This window comes from Lacerta agilis, chromosome 1, assembly GCF_009819535.1.
Source record: "Lacerta agilis isolate rLacAgi1 chromosome 1, rLacAgi1.pri, whole genome shotgun sequence".
NCBI classification, from domain to species: domain Eukaryota; kingdom Metazoa; phylum Chordata; class Lepidosauria; order Squamata; family Lacertidae; genus Lacerta; species Lacerta agilis.
The window spans coordinates 71,541,157-71,566,941 of record NC_046312.1 but is presented as its reverse complement, the minus strand read 5'-3'; the positions used below and the strand labels follow the sequence as shown (position 1 = coordinate 71,566,941).

Below are 25,785 nucleotides of genomic sequence, written 5' to 3'. Positions count from 1 at the left end.
TATTGTGTGCTTATTACGCTTTACTGCTATGTTTTACTGTCTTGTCTACATTCTTTACAAAGTTAAACTGAGTCTAGAGCTTTCTTCTGTTTCCCCCTCTTAAATCATAAAGCAGTTCATGCTGCTTCTTCTTTTTTTTAAAAAAAAAAACACCCCATCAATTTTTGTTTGTTTACAAATCCTACCCAACAAACCCTGTCTCATTCTACCCCAATCCAATGCTTCCTGACACTCTGCGCCTCAGCAACTCCTCTTGCCATGTTAAAACCACAACATTTTTAAAAAACAAACAATCAGATCTCTGTGGTCCAAATATCAAATGTACACTGTTTCCATGGCTAAATGCGGATGTCAGTTTCACCACAATTCTCTTATGTAAAATTCCCATCAATTACCATGCCAGCTTTTGAGTGTGAGTATGCCAAGGTATGTGAAGAATCCAGATTCTGAATATTTCCTTTACAGCTGAGACCCAGCCTGGTTTATGAATGGCTGTCTCCATGCTCACCAGGGAAAAACGCAACTCATGTCCAAACTTGCTTTTACCTGGGCAATGATGTGTTGCAGTAACAGGGTAGGAAAAGGTGGTGTGAGGTGTCATTTCCACATGGCAAACCAAACTCTGCCTTGGGTCAAACCCTTGGGAAACCCAGCCAGATGGGCAGGGTATAAATAATAAATTATTATTATTATTATTATAGTAGGAAAATTGAACCAAAGGGAGGCTTGGGAAACCGACTTGCTCTCTCCTCTTTCATACCTCTGTTCATTCCTAGTCACCAGAAGTAACCAGATAATTTTATTCTCAGATACAGTATGATCTTCTTACGGCTGGGAGTTACCAACATGGTGCGTTCCCGATTTTGTGGACTACAACTGCCATCATCCTCACCCATTGGCTATGCTGGATGGGGACTGATGGAAGATGTAGTCAGGGCCAGCCATTTCATTAAGCAGATTGAGGCAACTGCCTCACACAGCAAATATGTGGGGTGGCAGACACCCCTCGAGTCTCCTAAGCTAGTCTCCACCTCCTAAGATAGCCTGATTTCTTTAGGCATTGTGGAGGATATTATCCCCAAATCACTTTTGAAGCAAGGTCCCATCCCATCCACACCATACACTTAAAGCACTTCACTCCCCCCCCCCAAGAATCCAAGGAACTGAATTTGGTTAAGGGTGCAGGGAACTGTAGTTCTGTGAGGGGTAAACTACCATTGTCAGAATACTTTAGAACAGGGGTCAGCAACCTTTTTCAGCCGTGGGTTGGTCCACCGTTCCTCAGACCATGTGGTGGGCTGGACTGTATTTTGAAAAAATAATAATGAACGAATTCCTATGCCCCACAAATAACCCAGAGATGCATTTTAAATAAAAGGACACATTCTACTCATGTAAAAACATGCTGATTCCCAGACCGTCCATGGGCCGGATTGAGAAGGTGATTGGGCCGCATCCGGCCCCCGGACCTTAGGTTGCCTACCCCTGCTTTAGAAGAAGCCATGACTGTTAGAGTGATTTAACTGTGTTTCAAATGTGTGGTGTGGATGAGACCTAAGATTCAGTTGCCAACCTAGATGGCTTCGGCAGAATATTTGAGCTGCTTATATTGGATTATTTTAGACTACTGTCTTATTCACTATTACCTGAGGGTAATAGTGTACAGTGGGATTTACTTCTAGTAAGCATGCATAGAATTGGACAGGCTGTGATCAGCCCTTTGTCCTGAGGTAGGATGGTCAGTTTAATGGAACAGGAGATGGAGTCTGGGTTATATTTCCCTCTCCAATGCATTTAGGTCCAATGCTGTTAGGTCTACTCAAAATGAAGCTTAAATCCCTGTAAATTAGCCGCCACCTAGATTGTGCATCATGCTTTGATGTGCCTTAGCTGTTGGTATTTTTAAAAGCGAAAGCTAATAAATGGCATTTCGACTTCCTCCTCCAGCAGCTGACTCTTATAGATATGCAAAAGAACCAGCCTTGAGAGATTTAGGAATATAAAGGTTTTTTTGTTTGCCCTATTCCTTATGTCACCACTCAGTGATGCAAATGCCAGCCCCATGGAAGGGCACAGAAGAAAAGCCTTTCACATCCCTGACTCGTTCCGGAATATTCTCTCTCCGATGTTCATGACTAGCAGCTCTTTGATCTACACGGACATGGCCTAGCTGCCAATGAACAAGAGGATTTCTACGGCATCGCAAAAGCAAAACAAAGCCCCAAAGAACGCAAGACGAATGTTTCATCCAGACAATATGTTCCGGCAACTGCCAAACTGTTATTCCGTTGGCCACAGGCAAGGACAGCTGTCCCGTTTCCCCGGAAATTTCACGTCAGAGTTCATGGGTTCATTCCAGAGCAGGAAATGATGCGGTTTATTTCATTCCTGGGGTCCACTGTGATGCAGGAGCTGCATGTCGTGCCTGATGAGCTAAGTGGGGAAGAGGAAGGGCAAGTAACCTTCCCCTTTATTGTATAGGATTAGGACTTGAGTCACACAGCCACACCATGCATTTGTTAAAGGTGCTGAGAGTTAAGAAACCCCTTACAGGGTTGCAATTCCCCAGCACCCATAACAAACTAAAGCTCCCAGGATTCTTTGTGGGAAGCCATGGCTGTTAAAGTGGTGTAAGAATGCTTTAAATGTATAGTGTGCATGTGGCCTCAGAAGAACAAAACATATGAAGAAGGCCTCTCATAAAAATGTATTGCTTATCATAAGAATTTCTTACCACCATGGTAAACATTGTACCAGTTGAAGTATCCAATTGGCATTAGAAACAGCAGGTCTTTCTCCTGAGACCCTGTTCTAAACAGAAGATACAGACCCTGTTGTAATACGAAAAGGATGAGAGGTGGATTTGTTATGTTGAACTTTATTTGAATCAAGGACATTGCCAGCATTTTTCCTAGGGGTGGGTTGACTCCCTGTGAGTTGAATTATTTGTTAATACCAGACCTTCCAGGAGAGGAAGGCCTTTAGGTGACCACAGGGAAAGTGAGTTTTTATATCCAAGAAAAGACCTTTAAAGATTTCTAGAATCTTTCAAAGCTGAAAAGGTGCCCCGATAATATGACTTTTAGAAGAAACTATAGGCTGCATACACACTGTACATTTAAATCATATTTAAATAACAGCCCCGTACCCAAGAATCCTGGGAACTGGTAATTTGTTAAGTGCCCTGGGATTTGTTGCTCTGAGGGTTCAACTACATTTCCCGGGATTCTTTTTTTTTGGGGGGGGGGTGTACTTTAAATGCATAGTGCATAATATGCAGTCAGTATTGTAAAACTAATGGAGAGCTGTGGGGTAGATATACCTCATAATTAAGGACACCTTTTATCAAATAAATCCCAAATAAATACATGACATGAGTAATGAATAGCTGTGGGCCTCATTCACATTTCTTCCCCACTTTATCATTTGGAACCATTTCAAATGTAATTGCCATGTGGCATAAGGCTTTCATTGACTCTGAACTTTATCTCAGATGGAGAGGAATGAGGATGTGATTGTCCTGTTGCTGTGCAATTTAGGCTGACTGCAAAAAGGAAGCTGGACATGTCCAGGCTTGCTTTATTCAGCCCTGGCCTGATTTGTTTGGAGAGGAATCTGTCACTGATAGGCCCCTCTCCCCACCAAGACCCAAAAATGACAGGAATTTTTAGTGGGATAGGGGATCCTATGTCAGTAATGACTGCTGGAAACCATTCCCTGTCACAGAGACAATTTGTTCCTTTCTTTACAATCCTGAGAGAGTGGATGGCCCCTAGAACAAGGTGACCTACTTTGCCACCCTGTGGAAACCAAAAGAGCCACAAAATTAGCAGTGTGCTGGTTTGCTCTAGGGCAGGCATAGGCAACCTTCGGCTCTCCAGATGTTTTTAACTACAATTCCCACCATCCCTGACCACTGGTCTTGTTAGCTAGGGATCATGGGAGTTGTAGGCCAAAACATCTGGAGAGCCGAAGGTTGCCTATGCCTGCTCTAGGGCGTCTCCAGAATGTCACTATTTTGCACACGGGGTTCAAGAATGTACCAGAAATTTAGGTTTGCACAAAGTGAATCTAAGTGCTCTATAGTCCTGGAGCAACAAATTCATTATATTAAACAAACAAACAATCAAACCAGACTTTTGCTGTTAGGAAAGTGACAGGGGAATGTGCTGTAAAGCATGGGATGAGTGAATGATGAATGGGAAGACGTCTGAATCATGATGCTGGGTCGATTGTATAACTTTCCCACTAATAAATCAGATTGAGTGCTCAGTAAAGACCAGACGTAGTCTAACCTCTAAGCTTTGTGTGAGTGGATCAAGATGAATGCTCAATAAAAAGGTCACCTGGAGGATACCTAACTTGGGCTGCCATTTATTTTGCACTCTCTGCATTTCCAGTGCTGGGTTTTTTATCCATGTTCAAACTATGTTATTCAAAACAGTTTGAATGTGGCCTAACAGTGCAATTCTAACCTTGTCTCCTCAGATGTAAGTCCTGTTGAATTCAATGGTGTTTATTCCCATGTAAGTGTAATGAGGATTGCAGCTTAAATCAGTTGCCTGTATCATCCTGCCAATGGTGAGGAGAATTTCCCCACTGGATTTACCACTCTTTGTGCCCATCTAGTTAGCACAGACAGCCTTTAAAGCAATGACCAATCCCTTTGGCAATCCTACATATTGAGCTGAGCTTTCCCCCCTTTTTCTGCCTGATAACTGGGCAGGCTTCCTTGGACGCAGTCTGTAAGCCATATAAAACTAGGGAAATTGTAGACCTCCTGATGTTTGAGGCTTCAACTCCCATCAGACCCATCCAATATGGCCAATGGCCAGAGATGATGGATATTGTGGTCCAGAAACATTTGGAAGGCCAGAGGTTCCCCATCTCGGATGTAGCACAATAACGGCACACAAGTTTTGTATTGCTTTGATTTCCTTGACATAAGGCAACTGTAGTATGTGCAGCATCAGAGAAAGCAACTAATTGGAGGTGTTGTAAAAATAGTAACAGAAGATTCCTCCTAATGACTATAACAAAAGGGCCTGTCCATTCAGGCAGACCTTGCAAGACTTAATTAAGGGCTTCAGCTTCTGCCCATTTTAAATGACGTGATTCATACTGCCAGCTTCAAGAACTACTGTTTCAGGAAATATATCTGCTTCATAAATAATATCACTTGCTTGGATGAAGACATGCCACGGGACCATACAAGAAGTACAAGCAAGGACTTGATTATTCTTAGCCGACTGCAACTGTCACCACTGAAAAGTGTTGCATTTGTGTTCACATCAGATGATGTGAAAGTTCTGCATGTTGTGATTGGTTTCTGACTGCTTTTTCACACCACGAAGTACGCAAATGACTAAGGTGCCTGTGAACTGACATCCTGAATCTCAAGTTCCCTTTCTTCTGATGGAGTCACTCACTCACTCAGGGGGTTCTGGATCTACAGTGTTGAGCATTCTAGACCAAAGTGGTCCATGTGGCTGATAGGCTCTAGCACAGGACCAGCTCAAGCTGTTTAGTACATATGGCTGTATTCCCACATACACTTTGGGGGTGTCCTTTTCAGAAAACACACCAACTTTTTCACAGGGTATTTCTCATACTTCCCACATCCCTGATTATGCTTCATTTGTAGAAACTGCAGTGTGGAATGTCCTGTTTGTAGGCTTCCCCCCCTAAGGCATCAGTTTGGCCACTGTGGGAGATAGGAGACAGGCCTTCAATCTGATCCAGCAGGATTCTTTGTATGTTATCTCCCCACACAGACTGTATGCTTATTGTGAAGCTGATGACATCTGACTGCAAACAGAGCGGGGAATCATTTAGGTAGGTGTGATATATCTTTAGCTGCTATATTTCTATAGCATTTGTGGACTTCAGGGTATGTTACAAACATCAGTAAACATAATACTATGGCTATGAGGCATTAGAGGCAAGGAACTTTGTCCCAGAAACCACATTATCTAGATCAATGTAATGCTGACCTTTAAAGCCCTAAACAGCCTCGGCCTAGTATACCTGAAGGAGCGTGTCCACCCCCATCGTTCTGCCTGGACACTGAGGTCCAGTGCCAAGGGCCTTCTGGTGGTTCCCTCACTGCGAGAAGCCAAGTTACAGGGAACCAGGCAGAGGGCCTTCTCGGTAGTGGCACCCACCCTGTGGAATGCGCTCCCATCAAATAAACAACTATCTGACGTTTAGAAGACATCTGAAGGCAGCCCTGTTTAGGGAAGTTGTTGGAAGCCGCCTAGAGTGGCTGGGGAAACCCAGCCAGATGGGCGGGGTATAAATTTATTATTATTATTATTATTATTATTATTATTATTGAAATGACTCCTTCAGAAAAAGTCTGTTGTGTTTTGCAAACTCAAAATTCCCCAAGAATGAATTTTTACTACTGTACTGTAGTTGTGAAGGCATGGAATAAGGGTTCCCTTCTCTGCATTTTCAAGTGTTTTGAAGTCCACAACTAGACCAGGATTGCATAGGAGAATTGGTAATAGAGCTCATTTGAGGACACACTTAACCTAAGTGGGCTGCAAAGAACTTCCTGAATCACCATCTTAAGACCGTGACACGCTTGAAGCAAAGCCTGTTTGTCAGCCAGCTGGATAAAAAAATCCATCAAATACTGCCAACATAAAATTGTGTTATTGCATTTTTAAAAAGAAGAGTCCCAAGGTCCACCTGCCAGGGGAAAGTAGGCAACCTGGTTTACATTAGCAAAGATATTTTTTGAACTCTGCATATTTCCTGCTCAGTGCATATGAAAGTAATTGACACTCCAGATTTAATGATGCTGAGCTGCTATGGATGAAATGTGCAAATCCTCCCACATTGTGGTCAAGCGTAACTGATCTGCTTCTCTTCCTGTAATTAAATCAGAGTTTTTAAAGAAAATTGCTGCTCTCAGTTCCCGCAGTGAAATTGGCTGGCAACGGCATGTTGCTCCCCATTGCCTTGGGAAATAGTTCTCCAAAGCATGCCAAAAATATTTCATTCATTTAATAGGGGATGTGTTGTGCTTGGGCTGATTTTACTGAAGAGAGCATCTAGCTAGACAGCTTCCCATTGTCTTAGTTTCCTCTTTGGAAAAGGGCTCACTACTTCATTGCTGGCTGAGTTTGACGTAGTCAGCCCTTCCTGAGTTCACGCAGGCTGTTTTTACTTACCTATATACTTGAGTATAAGCCTAGTTTTTCAGCACATTTTTTGTGCTGAAAAAACTGCCCTCGGCTTATACTTGAGTGAGGCGAGCGGTGGGGGCGGCGAGAAAGAAGCCCTTTCTCTCTGTTCATGCTGCCACCCGCTCTCCCCAGTCAACCATTCCTTAAGAAGCGTACAAGAACAGCGGTTCTTTACTCTCCCCAGGCAGCTTGTTCCATTCCTGAACTGCTCGCATAAATGCAAACTTGGCAAAGGAGGAAGAGGAAGGAGCAGCCCAAAGGGCTGCTTTCGGGCTGCTCGTTCCTCCTCCTCCTCCACAGCGGCAAAGGTGAATCGGCTTATACTTGAGTCAATAAGCTTTCCCAGGTTTTTGTAGGAAAATTAGGTGCCTCGGTTTATATTTGGGTCGGCTTATACTCGGGTATATACGGTATGTAATGTCCCAAAGCACATAGTCCTTGGCCTCTTAATTCATTAGTATCTTGAAGCAGAACACCCCCCTAAGCAGGATTTCCTGCTGTAAGGTGTAGCAACGATAGAAAAATCTGACTGTAGCTCAGGGTTGCATTGATAGCATCACTACACCTATTTTGACAATTTGGCTCCCATGTGAATTTCTAGCAGATGTGGAGGCATGGGAAGGGAAGGGTTTTGTTGTATGTCAACTGGACAAGATGACTGTTTCTTTAGGCTTTTGTATAATAGGGTATGCTTGCTGAATGGGACTTCAACAACAGAGAATGTTGCTCAGTAGCAGGGCACTTGGTTTGCATGCAAAAGGTCCCTTGTTCAATCTCAGGCATCTCTAAGCAAGGCTGGGAAAGGTCTTTGAAACCTTGGAGAGCTTCTTCCAGGCAGTACAGATAATATTGAGCCAGGTAGGCAGTCGCCATGGTATAGGGCAGCTTCCTTTGTACCTGATAACCAATCTGGAATGTTGGCTGTGCCTACCTGTAGGGTGCTGAGGAATTTCTGCCTTTGGTGTGTTCTGCCCATGGTATGTGACTGGTGTTTGAAACGTAGCCAGTGAAGGAGGAGACAGAAGTCTGAGATATGTAGCTGGCTTACAAAAGATGTCTTGTAACAGCCCAAGGATATCCTGTTACTTTGTGCTTGTGAAACATGTAACGATTCATTGCTATGTTGTTCAGCAATATATGTTTCTTTTGATTAGATAGAGCAACACTGAGCTTCAAGCCTCATGCACCTACAGCTCTCATCTAGTTAGAGACACAGTCAAAAGTGGTACTTGAAAGTAGCTGAATTTGCCATGAATGAAGGCTTTCTGTTGCTTAGTTTTGAAATAGGCATGAATCATAAATTCGGTTTGTATGTTCTTAGATCTCAGCTGTGACCTTATTGAAGTGGGAAATGGAAATAAGCAAAGAATGATTCAGATTTGTTAAAGGGAGAAATACGTCCTGATTCACGAATATGAATAGGACCAACAGGAACTGTCCAACAATGAAATTTCTGGATGGCATTCAGCTAAGATTGACTCAGAGTAGGCCCAGTGAAATTAATGAATGTGACCAAGTTAGGTCCATTAATTTCAACATGTCCACTCTGAATAAAATTTAGTTCAATACCAAAATATTGCACCAGGTGAAGCTTCTGAATTAACTTCAAGTGGAGTCCTGCATAGAGTGGATCATGTTGCAGTATGTGGAATGTGGAATACTCAGTCCACAAAGTTACAAAGATTTTCATGAGGGTGGCAAGATCCCTCTCATCTAAGAATTGGTGCAACCTTCATTTAACTGATGAGGCAGTCATAGGCACATTCACCACATGTGTAGACTCTTCCTGTCATCATGTTCCTATAGGACAGGCATGTCCAACAGGTAGATCGTGATCTACCGGTAGATCACTGGACGTCTGTGGTAGATCACTGGTAGATCAGTGGTTCCCCCCAAAGAAGCTAAAAAACTTTGGCTGCCCTAAAAAAAACCTCAACTTCTTTGCCCTGCACCCTTAAAATGACCTGAACCACCAAAAATGGGCTTTCCTTCCTTTTTTTATTGAAAATTGTCGTTTATTTATCAGATATACAATGTTTGCCACAGTTATACAACAAATGTTCCAAACGCAAATAAAGATAAAAATAAAAAACTTTTTAAAAGCTCAATGTCGCTTTCCTCCTCCCTAAAGAAGCTCAACAACTTTTACGTGAACCCAAAAAAACAGGGCTTTCCTTCCTAAAAAAAGTTGGCCACCCCTGCTATAGGATAATATTAATCCCAGCAAACACAAATGGGGAACCCAAGACTAAAAGGATATTGAGAAGTGTCACATCAGTATGCATACTGCTCTGCAGTATGTTTCCAAATACCAGCTGTTGGGAATCACTGGTGGAGAGAGTGATGTTGCACTCAGGGCTTCCCATAGGCATCTGGTTGGCCACTGTAAGAACAGGATGGTGGACTAGATTGGTCCCATTTTGCCTGATGCAGCAGGACTCTTCTTATGTGTGATGGATGCATGAGAAAGAGCCAGGAAAAAGACAGTGGTGATTTGGGGAGCTGATTGGAAGAAAATGGGTTGGAAGGGCCAGGAAGACAGCAAGGGGGGGGGGACTTCCATGGACATATGGAAAGTATTCAATTTGATTTGCATTGAGAATAGGAAGCAGGAATAAGCAGCTAACCTCATCTAATAGTTTTTCAAAAAAAATTATTTTATTTATTCAAGTTCTGAACCACCTGTCATCATTTGTGATCTGAGGATGGCTTGCCACACAGTCACCAAAACATTGAAAACACAAACTGGACATGTATCCATTTCCTGTGCACCTTTGTCAAATCAAATATATGGGTCTTCAATTGGTGTCTAAACCCCAAAATGATCATGCTAGTCATACTTCAATGACGTCATTGGTGTCCAGTCTGCAATTCCTAGAAAACTCTGTTTTCTATTTTAAGATGTACTGTTTAAGATCCATAAACATTTGAGAATGTTTGTAGATGTGGCTTTGATATTGCCTGGAAAATAAGCACATTCCATCCAGCGACAGTTTTCATTTTATCTCTCTACAGTGATTACTATACAAATGCAGCTACCATTTCTGTGTTTGGGTTGGTTTGAGATTCACCAAAGAAACATTAAATAGTGTTGTCCCTGACAGGTGATAAACCATGAATAGCTGCAGAGTGCAAAATCAGTTTTGCAGTATAAATGTTTATGGCAGACTGTTGAATTGTACGTGCCTCCTTCAAAGTACTTCCACTCCAGTCAACCCTTTCCTTGGTTGAAGCCTTTACACACCACGTCCAGTTTTACGTATAAATGCTTGTGACTCAGACAACACGGTTTATCCTTTGAGAGGGCTTCAGAGATGTTCGTCTGTATTTTGAGGCAGGATCTCACCCAAGGGATACATAAACAGGAAGACATTTAGCCATAAGCAGACAATGCCCCTAAACACACAACATTCCAGCAGATTAACAGGCCATTGGGGAGGCAGGCTGCAGGTCTAGACTTAAGTGGGATGAGGCCTGTTGTTAGAGGCAGAAACGGGGTGACTCCTCCTGCAGTTTTAGAAGTTTGACAAGCTTAGGCGGCAGTCCTGTGCACCAGGGATACTCCAGATCGGGGGTCAGCAACCTGCGGCTCCAGAGCCGCATGCGGCTCTCTGACAGGTCTCCTGCGGCTCCGGCATGCCCCCTTTCAATGCCCTTTCAATAATAATTAAATGGTTATCGGCAAAAAAAGGGCCAAAAAAACCATGAATAATCCGCATCAACGTTGAACAGCTGGGCGGTCTTTCTCAGCCCTCTCGGGGTTCCCGAGGACAGACCCAAGATTGATGTCCACCTTGACCACTCCCAGAGAGAGGAAGCGACTTCTTCACACCAATAAGCGTGTGGGGAGGGCTGAGCTTTTACCACCTCGGCGTGCCAATTGGCAGGACAGATCGCCCGCCTTGGCGCATAGGCTCGGAGCCGGGGCCTTACCGCCGAGGTAGCCACTGAGGATGAAGGCGGGAGGCGGGCATGGGAGAGCGACGCTTCGTCCGGCCAATGAGCCGCCGGGATGCCTGTTCCTGTTTGAGGGGAACGTGCCAATGAGGGTGGCGTTAGGGCGGGGAGAAGAAGGAGCTGGGCTTTGCGAGTTATCGAGAGAGAGAGAGAGAGAGAGAGAGAGAGAGAGAGAGAAGAGTCGGGATAATAAAGGCGGCTGGAGGTGGTGGCGGCGATTGGAGCGGCCCCTGTTCTGAGCGGCCCCTGTCGGGCGGAATCCTTTTCAAAGCGGCTGCGCGGAGGGCGGAGCAGGCGGGCCAGGCGTCGCCGTGACGGGAGGGCGGTGATGGTCGCTGACAGGATGAAGTAGAGCTGCTTTGGGGTGGCGGCGGCGAAACCATCCGGGCTGCTTCTGAAACCTCCGCCAACCGGTGCTTCGCCAGCGCTCGCTGTGGGCGGTGTACATGCTCAACGACGGCCCCAAGGGCGGCTCGGGGGCCTGGAGCCCCGAGGCCGGCGCGCTGCAGTGCCTGGCGCGATTCCCCCCCCCCTCAAACCTGTTTTTTGCTTTTTGGCTTTTTGCCTTGCTCTCCCACCCCCCTCTCTTTTTCTTCCTCCCCTCCTTTTTTAATCCAAGGGGAGAAATCCCATTTTTAAAACAAACAAACAAACGAAAAACAAACAAACACCCCCACAGCTGCTGCAGCCACTCTATTTGAATTTTTATTATTACCCTTTTCTCCCTCTATCCCCCCTTTTTCTTTTCTCTTCCCCTTTTGTTTTTGTTTTCAAAAAAAGGAAAAAGAAGAAAAAGATTTTCCCCCTTTATTTTTATTTTTTAAACTACTACATATTTTTAATAGATATCCTCCCCACCCCACCCCACCCCCAATTTATATTTTTCCACCCTACTTTTCCATTCCCACCCCCCCTTTTTCTTTCTTTATTAGTTCGCTTGCCAACCTATCTTAGAGGGGGAAGCCCTCTCTCCCACCCACCACACCTCCCCCAAAAAACAACTTTGAGCTGAACCCCCCAAAACGGGGGTAGATCACTGCTGAAAGTAGATCACAGTTTCTTGGGTGTTGGCCACCCCTGGTATAAGACATGTAACTAGAATAAAAAATTTAAAAAACCAAGCAAATAATTGTAATAACTACTGTAATAAAGCACTGCTATAATTATATATAATTTCCCTAAAATTTTGGTTTCATTCGCCTTTCCGTGCTGAAATGTCACAACCTGAACGACCCTGGCTGCCCCCCCCCCCCAGTTTTGATCCTGGGTACGCCCCTGAGTCAATGCAAAAAAGTAAGAACTTATTCTTGTTGTTTTTACTAATTATACTTTGCATTGGCTCCTATATGTTATTTATTATTATTGCATTAAGGTAAGAAACAATATATGCAGCGTTATATTTGTTTTAAATGTCGCAATGGTTTTGCGGCTCCCAGTTGTTGTTTTTTCCTTTGGAAACGGGTCCAAGTGGCTCTTTGTGTCTTAAAGGTTGCAGACCCCTGCTCCAGATGTTTTGAACTGCAGCTCCCACCATCCCTGCCTATTGACAAGTGGCTGGAGTTTATGGGAAGTATAGTCCACAACATCTCACTACCAAGGCCATATACAATTACCAGGGAGGAAACCCCCTTGAACTCTATAGGGCTTACATCTGATGCATAGATATCAATCCTGAACCCTTAAAGCAATCCCTCGTTTAGTCAACATATATTTCTGGGGCCTGTATAGCCCAACAGAAACACTGCCCCATGTTGTCACTGGGATCTCAAGGTCCCTGTTTATTAGGGTGGTGGTCCCCCGGTTGATCTCCACACCCTGATACCTTCTTCCACCTTTGCATAGAAAATGCCAACAGGATCTAAGGAACTCTGGAACTTATAGTTTTTGAGAGAACTATGGCATAGAGAGACAGGCATCACTGTCTCTCAAGCTGCAAACCCTCTTGCCTAGAGTAAACCACCAGAATCAAAGTATTCAATCTCTCTCAGTCCCCCTCCAAATTAGTATTTTATTGTGGGTATATTCTGTAACATGTTCTTGACCAGGCATAGGCAAACTCGCCCCTCCAGATGTTTTGGGACTACAACTCCCATGATCCCTAGCTAACAGGACCATTGGTCAGGGATGATGGGAATTGTAGTCCCAAAACATCTGGAGGGCCAAGTTTGCCCATGTCTGTTCTTGACACAATAATAATGCATTAGTGGAGATTGATTGTGTTTCATTAGTTCTTTTAAAGTTTTTTTTTTAAGCAGAGCTTAGATGGCCATCTGCCATGAATGCTTTAGCTGAGATTCCTGCATTGCAAGGGGTCTGGCTAGATGACCCTTGGTGCCCCTTCCAACTCTATGATTCTATGATTCCACAATGCTTCCCCACTGCTACCATATTATTGACGTCCAGAGGGGCTATAGCGCACCAGAAGTAGGACAAAAATAAGGCACAAGCCTAGGACATTTGTGGTATAAAAAGTTACAGGATTTCAACAGGAAGGTACAATATATGCAGAGATTGGAAATGAAGCAGTGTGACTGCCCCAATACTTTTGCAGGAACCAACAGCATTGAAAGCAGAATAGCATGTGACTGTCCCGATACCAACATGCCATGCACACACATATGGGAAGAGGACCATGAGGCTGTGTGGCGTGCCAAGTTTTCAGAAATAAGGCGAGTCCCTGGTATGTCTTTAATCAGTTCTATTGCACTTAAAGCTTTTCTATCTTTACCTACATAATCCCTAGAAAAATCATCCCAAGACTGCAAACACAGTTATCTGTTATCACGGTTGGTTTCCCTGCGCAGCTGACAGAGACTGGAATCTGCCAGTGGTATGAAAGCTGGTCCAGGTGACATGGGAAGCACTGAAAAGCTGTCAATATTAACTTTCCCTGAATATACACAGTAAAATATGTGTCAACATGAGACCATTTTTGTCTTTGTTATCAAGTGGATGGAATGTTAGAAGCTTCAGTGCAGACAGGAACTCGCCAGCCAACTCCTACTAAACACCCAGAAGAAAATCAGAAAAAGGGAATAACACAATAAAGTAATTTGGCTGGCTTTTTGTTTTTGTTTAGTCAATCCTAGGCCACATTCAGACCATATATTTAAAGTACTATGACACCATGTTACACAGTCATGGCTCCCCCACCCCCAAATTCTAGAAGCAGTTAAGCATGCTTATAGTTCCCAGAGTATTCTGTGAAGAGGGATTGATTCCTGACCCAACCAGGAACCAGCCACCCCAGGGTTATCTGGATTATCTGGTTCCAGTGTCATGCAGTTGCCCTGGCTCCTTCTGCTTGTGCTTGATAAGGAATGAAGAATGGCCCTCATGCAGAACTGGGTTGGCCTGGAAGACCTTTTCAGCGTTGCTGCCTATGTGTGATCCTTCAGAGGAAAGCTGGCCCAGCCATTAGGCAGGGTGAGGCGGCTGCCTCAGGCAGCATGCCTTTGGGTTCCCTGCTTGCTTCGCCACCAATATTTGGCAATACCGTGCCTCACACCAAATCAGCATCATCTTGCTTGGAATAGGCACCGGTGGTGATGCTGGTTCTCCACCGTTGGCAGTTGCAGCAAGGAGTGCAGTGGCAGCTGAGCAGGCAGCGGCAGGAGCAAGGACGTGTTGGTGGGAGAGCGGCAGCAAGGCAAGGTGGCACTTCCTGGTTAGCTTGAGCAGTGAAATGGGATGCACTATCCCTGCTTGAGAGTTTGGTAGTTTAAAGCCTTTCAGTGCCTTTCAGTGATACGGGTGGTTGTGCTCACCCTATAATTTCAGACTGCCAGCTCTATGAAATCCCAGGGATAAAATCCGATCTATATAATATATATGAATGAAATGGAAACCTTGAATTGTAGTTGACTACCCCACCCATGCAATTTTGGATCCTGCAAGCAGAAGCAGCTACTGAAGCTGATAAAAATCTGTCCAGGTCTTAAAGTGTTGAGACTGAGTAAATGGATTAATTTTGTGGTTTAAGATAACAATTGCTTTGGCTGACGCCACCCAAGAAGATTGCAATTTGTTGAAATGTCTCTGTTTGCTTGAGGTGGTTTTCAGGAGGCTGATCTTATTCTCAAATAATCGGAAATTTGCTGCGGACTGTTCATAAGCAGTGCTTATGTATATTTTGCCCTTTGAAGTTCTTCAGTTGCACATACTGAGAAACTTGCCTCTTGCTTTTGAGTTTTAGTGATAAATGGCACCATGGTGCATCTTGCTGCTATTCAACAGCTCCTCCATCTGTTTTGAGAAAATGAACTGCAATGCAAATACATGTGAATAATGTGCCGCACTTCGCCTCTCACCTCCTAGGCAAATTCCCTTGCAGCTCGGGTGGGAACCACCCTCTGCCCAATTTCATGTGGATGGCAAGGAGAGGAGAAATTGAGAGGAAACTGGGTGGCTGACAGAGAAAAGGGTGGTAACAGAATGAGAGAGAGAGAGAGAGAGAGAGAGAGAGAGAGAGAGAGAGAGAGAGCCTTGCCCACCATAGACTCTGCCTCCCTTCCAGCATGTGATCCCCAAGAGATTACCCCTCCCAACCAGGTACCACGTCCCACTACTGAAAAATGGGTTCCCTAACTTGCCATGCACAGTTACACTAACAGAAACATTGCCCGTAAGACGTGGGCAATCATTGTGCCCACAGCCTTACTCAGCCCTTTGTGTTTTATACAGTTTTATTCTGCATTTGAAGGAGGATAGTAATAAACCTCAGTGAATACGGAAGAGAACACAATTATCTTTCAGTGGAGAGAAGATGATTTGGTATACGTGACATGAGGCCACCACAAAGGAGACCGTGGTTTCCCATGGCCTCTTGTTTAAGTTTCGGCAGCAGGGCCTCTATCGAGCCCTGTAGACTCCACTCCCTTCCTCCTCTTTATAATTCTTGTTTGCCATTTCATAGTTTGCTTTGTGCTGACTGGAATAACATAAAATGAAAAATATGTTTGCTTCTTTCCTGAAGTTTTCATTGGCAAAGCCACTGCCCGTTACGAGGAAGTCAGGTGCATGTTTGATAGAAGTATTGGTCGCCTACAGAGAAACCCTGTACATATCTGCTCAGAAGTATGTCCCATAGAGTTCAATGGGACTTTTGCCAGATAAGCAGGTGAAGAGCTGTAACCCGAGGGAGAAACCCTAACTCCCCATTCCAGCCCCACAGCCTGATGGGGCTCTGCAGTATAGCATGGCCAGCGCTGCATCTGTAGCCCTGCTGCACACAGCAGCCAGGGTGAAAGAGGCAGGAACAGGCAGATTGCTTGCCAATAGACATCATCACATGATGCCAGTGGGGCTGGATGAGGCTCCAGTCAACCCCCTCGCTGCATGCCCCTAGAAAACCCCACTTTGCTGCTTTACGGAAGTGGCTGCAGGTGCAAGAGGGAGTTCCACGCCAGTGGAGTGACAGTGGCAGCTGCTGGCAGGTTGGCACAGGCCAGCAGGGCTGGGTGGAAGGACACCTTTGCCCACTCCAACCTCCCACCCCCATATAGGGCACAGGGAGAATTCAGACTGCTTTGTGAATCATGTAAAATACTAGGGGGTGATGAGATGATCCCAAAGTGCCCTTCATCTTGGAAGGCAGGGCTTGGAAGACTGTGGGGATCTATCTTTAAATGCCTATATGTGCTGCTGAATTAAGAGGATATTATGTAAAATTTAAATAATGGAATGTTATACATACAAGATTTTGAGGCAATGAATGGATTTGCATTATCCCCATAGATTGGCATTCATAGTAGTTACTTTTACTTTTTTGTTTGTTTGTTTGTTTTCCATCAACAGCGTTTACTTTCCTTGCTACGTGGCACTAACAGGATGCCTTGCATGTGCTTTGACAGTCCTCGTTCTTTTCCCTGCACAGACAAAGCCGCAGTTGAAAGGAGATGCTGCACGCCAGAGTGAGTGCTTAACGTTCCTGACCTTTTGGGATGACCGATTACGCTTTAAAGACTAAGCTAAAAAGGATTTAGGTTTGTAAGCCAAACGTGAGCAACTTTTCCATCTCCCATTATCCCTGGCCATTGGCCGTACCAGCTGGGGGTAATGGGACCTGGAGTCCAACAACATCTGGAGGGCCACAGATTGGTCACCCTCCCTGCTGTAATTATTATTATTGTTATTATTGCTCTTCCTTTACCATAAGATTCCAGGGCAGGTTATAGCAATTCAAAAATGCAATATTGAAATCAGTGTAAAGCAAATGCAATCAAAAGAACAGGGTGAGGTCCTAAATATATATCATCTCTATATGTATAGTCAAAGGGCAGAGTAAAGAGATGTGTCTTCGGCGTGCGATGGAAACTCCATAACAAAGGTACCAGGCATATCTCTGTGGGGAAGGAATCCTACAACGTAGGGGCTGCCGTAGAAGTGAGGTTAATCAACATCAGGCCTCTGTGTTGGTCCATTGTAACAAGAATCATAGAATGAAACATTTATTAATGCTGCCCAGCATTCTCAGCAGTGAATACAAACTTTAAGATTTCACAGTATCCTTCTTTAGGTTAATGTAAGGTTAACTGTTTTTTAGAGATGAATTAGATCTCTAATGAATTAGATCTCTTTTTCGTATTATAGACGGGCTTTAACATTTTAATTTTATTATGGTTTTTATATTTGGCCTGAATGTTTGTTTCCCTTTGTAAAAAGCAGCTAATAAATGCAAATAACAGTAATCAGCAATAACAGCTATTCAAGAAATAAGTTTATATGTTAAGAGCATGGCATTAAGCCCTTGTCTGCAGCTTGCTTCAGCTTTAAGAAAGTAATGGATAAAAAGTTCTTATAGAATCTAGGCACATAGCTACTGTAATTTACTCTGCAGTTTCTTGGGATTAGCACCAATGAATTTAATGGGACTTACTTTTGAAAAGTTGTGCATAGGATGATACTGCTGTAGAAGATAAAATTCTGGAGTGCATGTCTATTGCATGTTCAATCCAGTCATGTTCCAAAGGAAGGGCACCTATGCTGGAGAGAAGAGTGTAGAAAGTGTTCCTAAAGAAATAAACCATTGTGTTCAGATATCACATGACTTCCTTGCTTTCTGGTGTCCACCTGGTTTCCCAGAATTTAACCTACTTTTTAAATTTTTCTAGGTGTGTCCCAGTCCACTAGTGTATTTAGTCTCAAAGAAACTGTTCGCCTAATGAAACTTCCAGGAGTAATGGATGTTTTTTTAATCAAAGTACTTTCCGGACTTCCTTCAGGTGAGTGCTGTGAGATTATTATTATTTTTTAAAAAAAAATAAGATCTCCAGTCAGATATGGTTGTTGCTCAGGGATTATTGGCATCTTTTGTGTTTCTGTCTCAGCAGAAAAATGTATTCCTTTAGTTCCAAATCATATAATGCTTAGTGTTGCAGACTCCAGTATAACTCATGAGCTAGGTTGGTTTACACCTGGTGTCAGCCAGCATGTGGTCAGTTTAAGAGTGTATTGGGCTACCACCAGAAATCATTGCTGCAAAAATTATTTGGGGTTTGTTTTTTTTAGCCTCCACCTGTAACAAATGGAATGGTGGGGCAGAGATAAGGGTCATGTAGAGCACTGGATTGACTCTGCTGGTACATTTACACCACACTGACCTAGCCACCCTCTTGATCTCCCCACTCCGCGTAAACAGCAGTGACTCACCTGCTTGGAGGTCAGGTAAGTTCCTCTGCCCCACCACGCCATGTCCTACTGACCTTCAGCATCATAGGCCATTAGCAGGTGGCCAGATTAAAATGGGGGCGAGGGCTCTTAACTGCTTTAATACTTGTGCAGAAGAGGGAATTTCAACAGGTGTAGCTTTTTGTGTGGAAAAGGACCTGGGGAATCCTTAGCACAGGAGTTAAACACACCATTAATGTAATGTCCACTTTGTGTCTATATTTAAAACTCATTATTGTAACTTCTATACAATTACACAAGCATACCCTTTTACTATGCTGCATACCACTTCAGAAGTGACTTGCCCACTGGGGTGGAGCTAAATCAGTAGCCTTTTGCTGTTTAGTGGGAGGTGGGAGGTCAGGGCTGCTTGGGTTGGCTCTGCCACTGCTCGCCCTTAACCCCTGCCTCACTGTGGCAGTGAGACCCCTGACAGCAAACTATTCCTGAAGCTTCACCCCACTAGGCAAGCAGCTTTTATACCACTTGCATATATCTTAAACTCTATATCTCTGTGCTTTTCTCATAAAAATACCATTACGTCACTTCTTAAATAAAGGAGAAATTCTCGCAGTTCAGTACAATACAAAACACGCTTTAAATTGCAGGTATAGCATGGAATGTTTTTCTTACAATATTGAATAAGTGGGCTCCTATTCCCCCCCCCCAGATACTCTGCCATTGTTTGAAGAGATTACATTTGAAAGCCTGAACGAAAAAGAATTTGGGTTTGTAAGCCAAATGTGAGCAAATTTTCTGGCTCCAGCTGTTATCTCAGTCCTGTATCTTCCCTTTTCAATCTGATCCTGTGCACATTAAACTGAATGGGTTCTTTTGTCTTCATATAATGCGTCAATCTTGCCATTAACATGGGTTCCCAGATTTTATCAATCCATTCATTTAGAGTTGGCATAACCTGTAATCTCCATTTACTTGCGTATAGTATTTTTGCTGCTGTCAACACCTACGAAACAAGGTCCTGTGTGTTCTTTTTTTATCAAGCCATCTATATAATTGAATAAGAAGAAGGAAACAGGGTCTAATCCTATCTCACATCCCACAATTTTAACAATTAAATTGTATGAGCACCACCACTGCCTTTTTAAAGCTTCACTCCTCTGCAGTCCTTAATCTCCACTGAACTTGGTAGGACTTTATTCTGAATAAAGATGCACAGAATTGGGCTGCTCGGTGTTCTGATGCTCTTTTTGAGCCTGTGTCTGTCCTCTGGCTGCTGATCCAACTTGCTGAGACCCTGAGAAGGGTTGAGATTACATCTTAAGGAGATTTGGCTGTTATCCACTTATTCATACCTCAGTGCTGGAAGGATAACCTTCCGATAAGTGTTCTCATTTATTTTCATCTCGCTGCTCCAACCATATAATTATTTTTAGTAATGTACACATATGTACAGCCCAAATTATAGTGTTGCCTGTATTTATATTATAAGCAAAGCTGTGATGTACACAGGTTAGTGCTGTGCTGACAATTCCACAGGTGTCCATCTGCCCCGTTCTCTGTCAATTAGAGAAAAGAAAAGAAATTGCATTTGAAAACTATCAAAGGGGAATGAAAATTTCAGTAGTATTCCCAAGGGGTTTGTCACACTTGCTTTACTTCTGAGGTGACTGATGAGTATTTGGAGATATCTTGTCTTTCATCCTACACATCACCTCACTAGTGGGCTGCACTCTGCAGCCTTTCTGGCTTCCTCTGCTTCAATTAAAGGCCAGGGTAAGACATCACCTTCCTATGGGGTTTTTCACAGCAGGAATTGCAGCCAGGGAGGCTGCAGATTGCTGTGGAAATGCTTACTGAAAAGAAGAAAACACACCCTTGGCCACCATTTAATGATGAGGCGAGCTCAAAAATCCCACACCCACCAAAGTGCTAAAGAAATCTTAACATTCTCTGAGAGATAATGCAGAGAAATGGAAGCCTCTTTTTCAAAACAAGAAAACTTTTGAGAAATTGACAAAGCACTAACACAGTCCACTCAATTATGGTATTCTCTGAACAAACTCACTTTGGAAACCATGCCTCTACTGAACATTACAGTCCCTTGCACACTTTCCTGAGAGTAAGCCGTAATGGACTCAGTAATACTTTAAAGCTCTTGTGGATTGGCTACCCTGCACATGCGATGTAGATGTGGACTTCATCTGTGCTAGACTTAACCATGATCTAGTGTTCACTGCTTAACTCCATAGGTTAGCTGTCCAAGAACATAAATTGATACTTATTTTTCTGCAAGTGAGAGGTATATGTTTTAGTGCAGATAAGCATTTACTTACTGACTGCATGTATATATATATATGCACATCTATCTATCATCTATCTAATCTATAATCTCTCTCTCTCTCTCTCTCTATATATATATATAATCTATCTATCTCCTGCTTTTCTGGCAAGGAGCTCAAGGTAGCACACATAGTTCTCTGTCCTCCATTTTTTTTCTTGCAACAACCCTGTTGCTGTCCATGGAGGTGCAGGTCAATTCTGTGTCCAGGGCAGCTGTTTATCAGCTCCACCTGGTACGCAGGCTGAGACCCTACCTGCCCATAGACTGTCTCACCAGAGTGGTGCATGCTCTAGTTATCTCTCGCTTGGACTACTGCAATGCGCTCTATGTGGGGCTACCTTTGAAGGTGACCCGGAAACTACAACTAATCCAGAATGCAGCAGCTACACTGGTGACTGGGAGCGGCCGCCGAGACCACATAGCACCGGTCTTGAAACACCTGCATTGGCTCCCAGTACGTTTCCGAGCACAATTCAAAGTGTTGGTGCTGACCTTTAAAGCCCTAAATGGCCTTGGTCCAGTATACCTGAAGGATCGTCTCCACCCCCATCGTTTTGCCCGGACACTGAGGTCCAGTGCTGAGGGCCTTCTAGCGGTTCCCTTGCTGCGAGAAGCCAAGTTACAGGGGACCAGGGATAGGGCCTTCTTGGTAGTGGCACCCGCCCTGTGGAACGCCCTCCCACCAGATGTCAAAGGGAAAAACAACTACCAGACTTTTAGAAGACACCTGTTTATGGAAGCTTTTAATGTTTAGTAGAGTATTGGGGAAACCCAGCCAGATGGGCAGGGTATAAAATTATTATTATTATTATTATTATTATTATTATTATTATTGAAGTGTGTCACAAGGTCACACAAGTGAAACTTGCAATTGTGTGGGGATTTGAAGCCTGGGCCTTCCCATTCCTTTCCCAACACCCCAACCACTACACTGTGCTTCAGATGTCTTTGGGTGAAAGAGGGCAAGAAAAAGTACATGGCATTGCAATTTTAGTCATGCCAAATGATCAAGTTTTAAAAGATACCGCATTTAAGGGGGAAGAGTATAGCTCAGTGGTGATAAAGCACATAGCAGCAGCCTGTGCAGTGGCAAAAATGAAGCACCAATGTTCTCCTGGCTTCCACAGACAGTGTGTTGCTGGTGCTTACTGCAGGAGGAGGGTTGAGGCCTGGGGGGCTCAAGGGTTGTGGAGGTGCCTAAGGGCGAGAGCATCAGATTGGCTCTGCCACACCGCAAAGCCCCAAGCCCTCTGCACATCACCACTCCCCTTCTCCCACAGGTAAGCACTGGCAACATGCTGCGTTTGAGACCCAGGAGAGCAGCAGCACTCCACCTTTGCAGGCCCACTACCAGAGTACATAGTTTACATGGCTTGTGCCCCATGCTCAGTTCTTGCTATCTCTAGTTAGCAGCGCTGAGCACTGCCGCCTGCCTTCTAAAAAGAGGTTGTCTTTTCCTTGACCTTAGGTGTGTTCCTGATCATGTTTTCTATCGTATCTATCGATTTCTTTGGTCTGGAAGCAGCGGCGTCTGGGTACGTGATGGCATATTGTGGAATCCTTCAAATGGTAAGGAGGTTGGCACTGAGAGCTGCCGTGATCTCTCGTCTCCCAAAGTGTTTTATCAGAAACCTTTCGAGAAAGTCCAGCCAGGGTTTTGGGTGCCTCTAGCCTGAAGATGCACTATGTTTCAATAACGATGACTCAATGGGGGATGAACCTTCACTGTGGTGAGGACTGACTGGCTCTGGCCCACCCATTAGGCAGGGTGAAGCCACCACCTCAGGCAGGGTCTCTGTGGGTGCCCTGCCCACCACTGGTGCTTCTTCTCCAGTGGAGGTGGTAGGGTGGGTCGTGGTGAAATGGGATGCACCGCCCTTGGACTGGGACATTTTTGAGGAAGCAAATATGCATACATTGCAGCAACTAAGAAAAACAGAGTAGCTATATGGGGAATGGCCAGGGCCAGATTGAACAGACAATTTGTAGGTGCTATGGAAAAGCTGCAGCAGCACAGGCCGTCTCTCCTAGGCCACCTCACTTGTATATCAGCCTTCAGGGTTCTGCTACACACATGGAGCAGGCCCCCCATTTCAAACCTTCTCCCTCATTGGTGGGGACAGGGGCTGGAAGGAAAACAGTGGTGAGAATAGGGGCAGCAAGCGTGACACCACCCTTCCCCTTGTGCAATTGTTGTCCCCTGAGGGGAGAATGCCTGAAAAGGGCTTGCTAGGCCTACTAGTCACCTCTCTGTTTCCCTCCCAAAGGATTTTGTTCTCCAATACAATCCTCTCTGTCTACTCTCTTTGCAATATGTTGGTAGGGGTTGTTGATGGTAGTTGTGTGTTCCGGATATTTATGGCACATTGCCAACAAAAAAATGTTTGTTAGCATGAATCCCAAGAGGCAGTTGCCCAAATAGGCTTTGGACTTGTGTTTCTCCAATGGCAGCCTCCCATATCACGTGGCAAATACGTTTCAAATACTTTTGTGATATTTGAAGGTTTGTGATATTTCATGGGTGTTCGCTGTTCCCAGAAAAAGGTCAAATATCCTCCTGTAATACATGCAAATCCTCAGGCATGTCTAAAGTATCGCTCTCTGGGACACAGCCCATGAGTGCTAGAAAGTTTTCTTCTTTTTAGGCTGAGTTATTATAATATTTTTGTGTGTGTGCCTTTTATTATTGTTGTTTTTGTTGAATTTATATGCCACCCTATACCTGGAGGTGTCAGGGCAGTTCACAGAATAAAATCGAAATATAAAACCACAAACCACATAATAAAAATAAGAACAACAACCCCTCCAAAAAAAACACCCACATTTTAAAAGGGCATAAGACACATGGCTTACAAAAAGAGTCATGAGGTTTATCAGATCAGCCTTCAAGCCAAGTCTGAATGTAAAACTGTCTAAAGGTATCTGATGCAGATGCCGTGATAATTGTCATTTCTGCTGAATTCATTTACAGGAAGCAGCCCTTTTTGGCTTTGGATTATATAGCTCCATTTTCTGCTCCATTGTGTTGAAGGTTATGAAAGCTAACAAGTCGGTGAATTTCATCTGACTCTAATTGGATGGTTGCTGTTTAGCAGATTTTATAGAGAGCCAATTAAAATAATAGAGTGCTAATTAATAGACTTTAAGACATTCTCCATCATATAAATCATGAACATAATCACAATGTAATTTTCACTTCATTGGAAAGGGGGGGAAAGAAATAAAAGAGCAAAGGTTGATCTTGGGGGTGGGGGCACTTTTATCTAGTGGACAGGATCAGTAAGTGCCCCACCCCTCTATGAACCACATTTTCATAGAATCATTAAGTTGTAGTTTTGGAAGGTGCCCCAAAGGTGATCTAGTCCAACCCCCTGCGATTTTGACAGGTGGGTAGGTTCACCTTCCTGTCATTATATGACATCAGGTGGATCCAAACCCTCCAGACAAAAGCAGGCCTTGCATGGAGCACTGAATTTAAATATTGCCAAAAGCCAGCTCTGTCGCAAAGGATCACTCTTAAGCTGTGCACTCCTGGTTGTGCCTGTGCAGTGGGGCTTGCATTTGGTGCTTTTTAAATTCTGTGCCGAATGCAAATCCATTGAAATTGGTTGCACATGGAAAGTCCCAACTGAGAGCTGCATAGCAGAGCAGATTTCTTCCAAAACAGCAGGACTTGTATTTGGCACCAAATTTAAACAGTACCAGATGTCACTCCCACTGCAAGCAAAGGAACCATCAGGAGGGTACTTTAAGGATCTGAATTGTTCCTTTGCAACATTCACTTTACTTGCCCCACATCTGATGTTGAGTGACAGGTCAGCTTGGCTGGGGCCAAATGGCCAGCAAGCCAAATTACGAGCTCTGCCAGGAGTCATTTGGGTTGTGTGCCGAAGGTTCCCCATGCCTGATCTATCCGAGATCAGTATTCTGTTCCCACAGTGGCCAACTGGATGCATGTGGGGATGCCTGTAAACATGTACAGCTCTGCTTGTTTATGGACTATATAGCAATACATGTGATTTTGGAAGGAATTCAACATCATGCTCCTCTGCTCATTCCATCAGTGGAAAAAATTTCCCCACCCCCCTCTCCTTTCCTCATGCAGTGCTTCTGGGGTTCTCCTGACCCCCGCTCTGAAGCCACTTTCAGGGGTACATGGGGAATATGGGGGAGAGAAAGGGGAGAATCCTATTGCTCAAGCAGACATCTTTGTACAGGGCTTCTGCTGACAGGACTCATTCATTAAATCCCATCGTGTATGCCTTTTATTTTGTTGTCCAGCAAATGTCAGTCCCACAGTTTTGCTTAGATTGAAAGATAGCAGGCCTCACAGGAGAAACCTCTTTGAAATACACAAATGTGTGAATTACTTTCTTTTTAAGCTTGGGGGGGGGGATGGAAAAGTGGCTGATCTTATTACTGAAAGGAAGGAGGCAATTCTATCAGTATCCTGTTTGCTTTAAATCTCCCTGTGTGCTTGTGTGTACATTCAGAAAAGAATGGCTTGGTTATATGAAAACTCAAACAGACACACACCCATTGTGTTTCAGAAACAGTGAGGCATCTGCTGTAGTGGGAAGAGAAGACCATTTGTTTATGTGTACTCATAGCACACATTCCACATTAAGGACAAGATTGGGAGGGGTACGGATCGGGCGGGTG

General features: G+C 44.1%; 1 protein-coding gene across 1 annotated transcript in view; it reads left to right on the top strand.

Annotated features, from left to right (window-relative positions):
- SLC22A18 (solute carrier family 22 member 18) overlaps nt 1-25,785 on the top strand; it is a 72,844-nt gene that overhangs the window by 17,435 nt on the left and 29,624 nt on the right. The window contains exons 6-8 of the mRNA XM_033154335.1: nt 16,950-17,065; nt 18,266-18,376; nt 22,592-22,692. Coding sequence (XP_033010226.1) covers nt 16,950-17,065; nt 18,266-18,376; nt 22,592-22,692 — 328 coding nt within the window. The remainder of the gene's footprint in view (nt 1-16,949; nt 17,066-18,265; nt 18,377-22,591; nt 22,693-25,785) is intronic.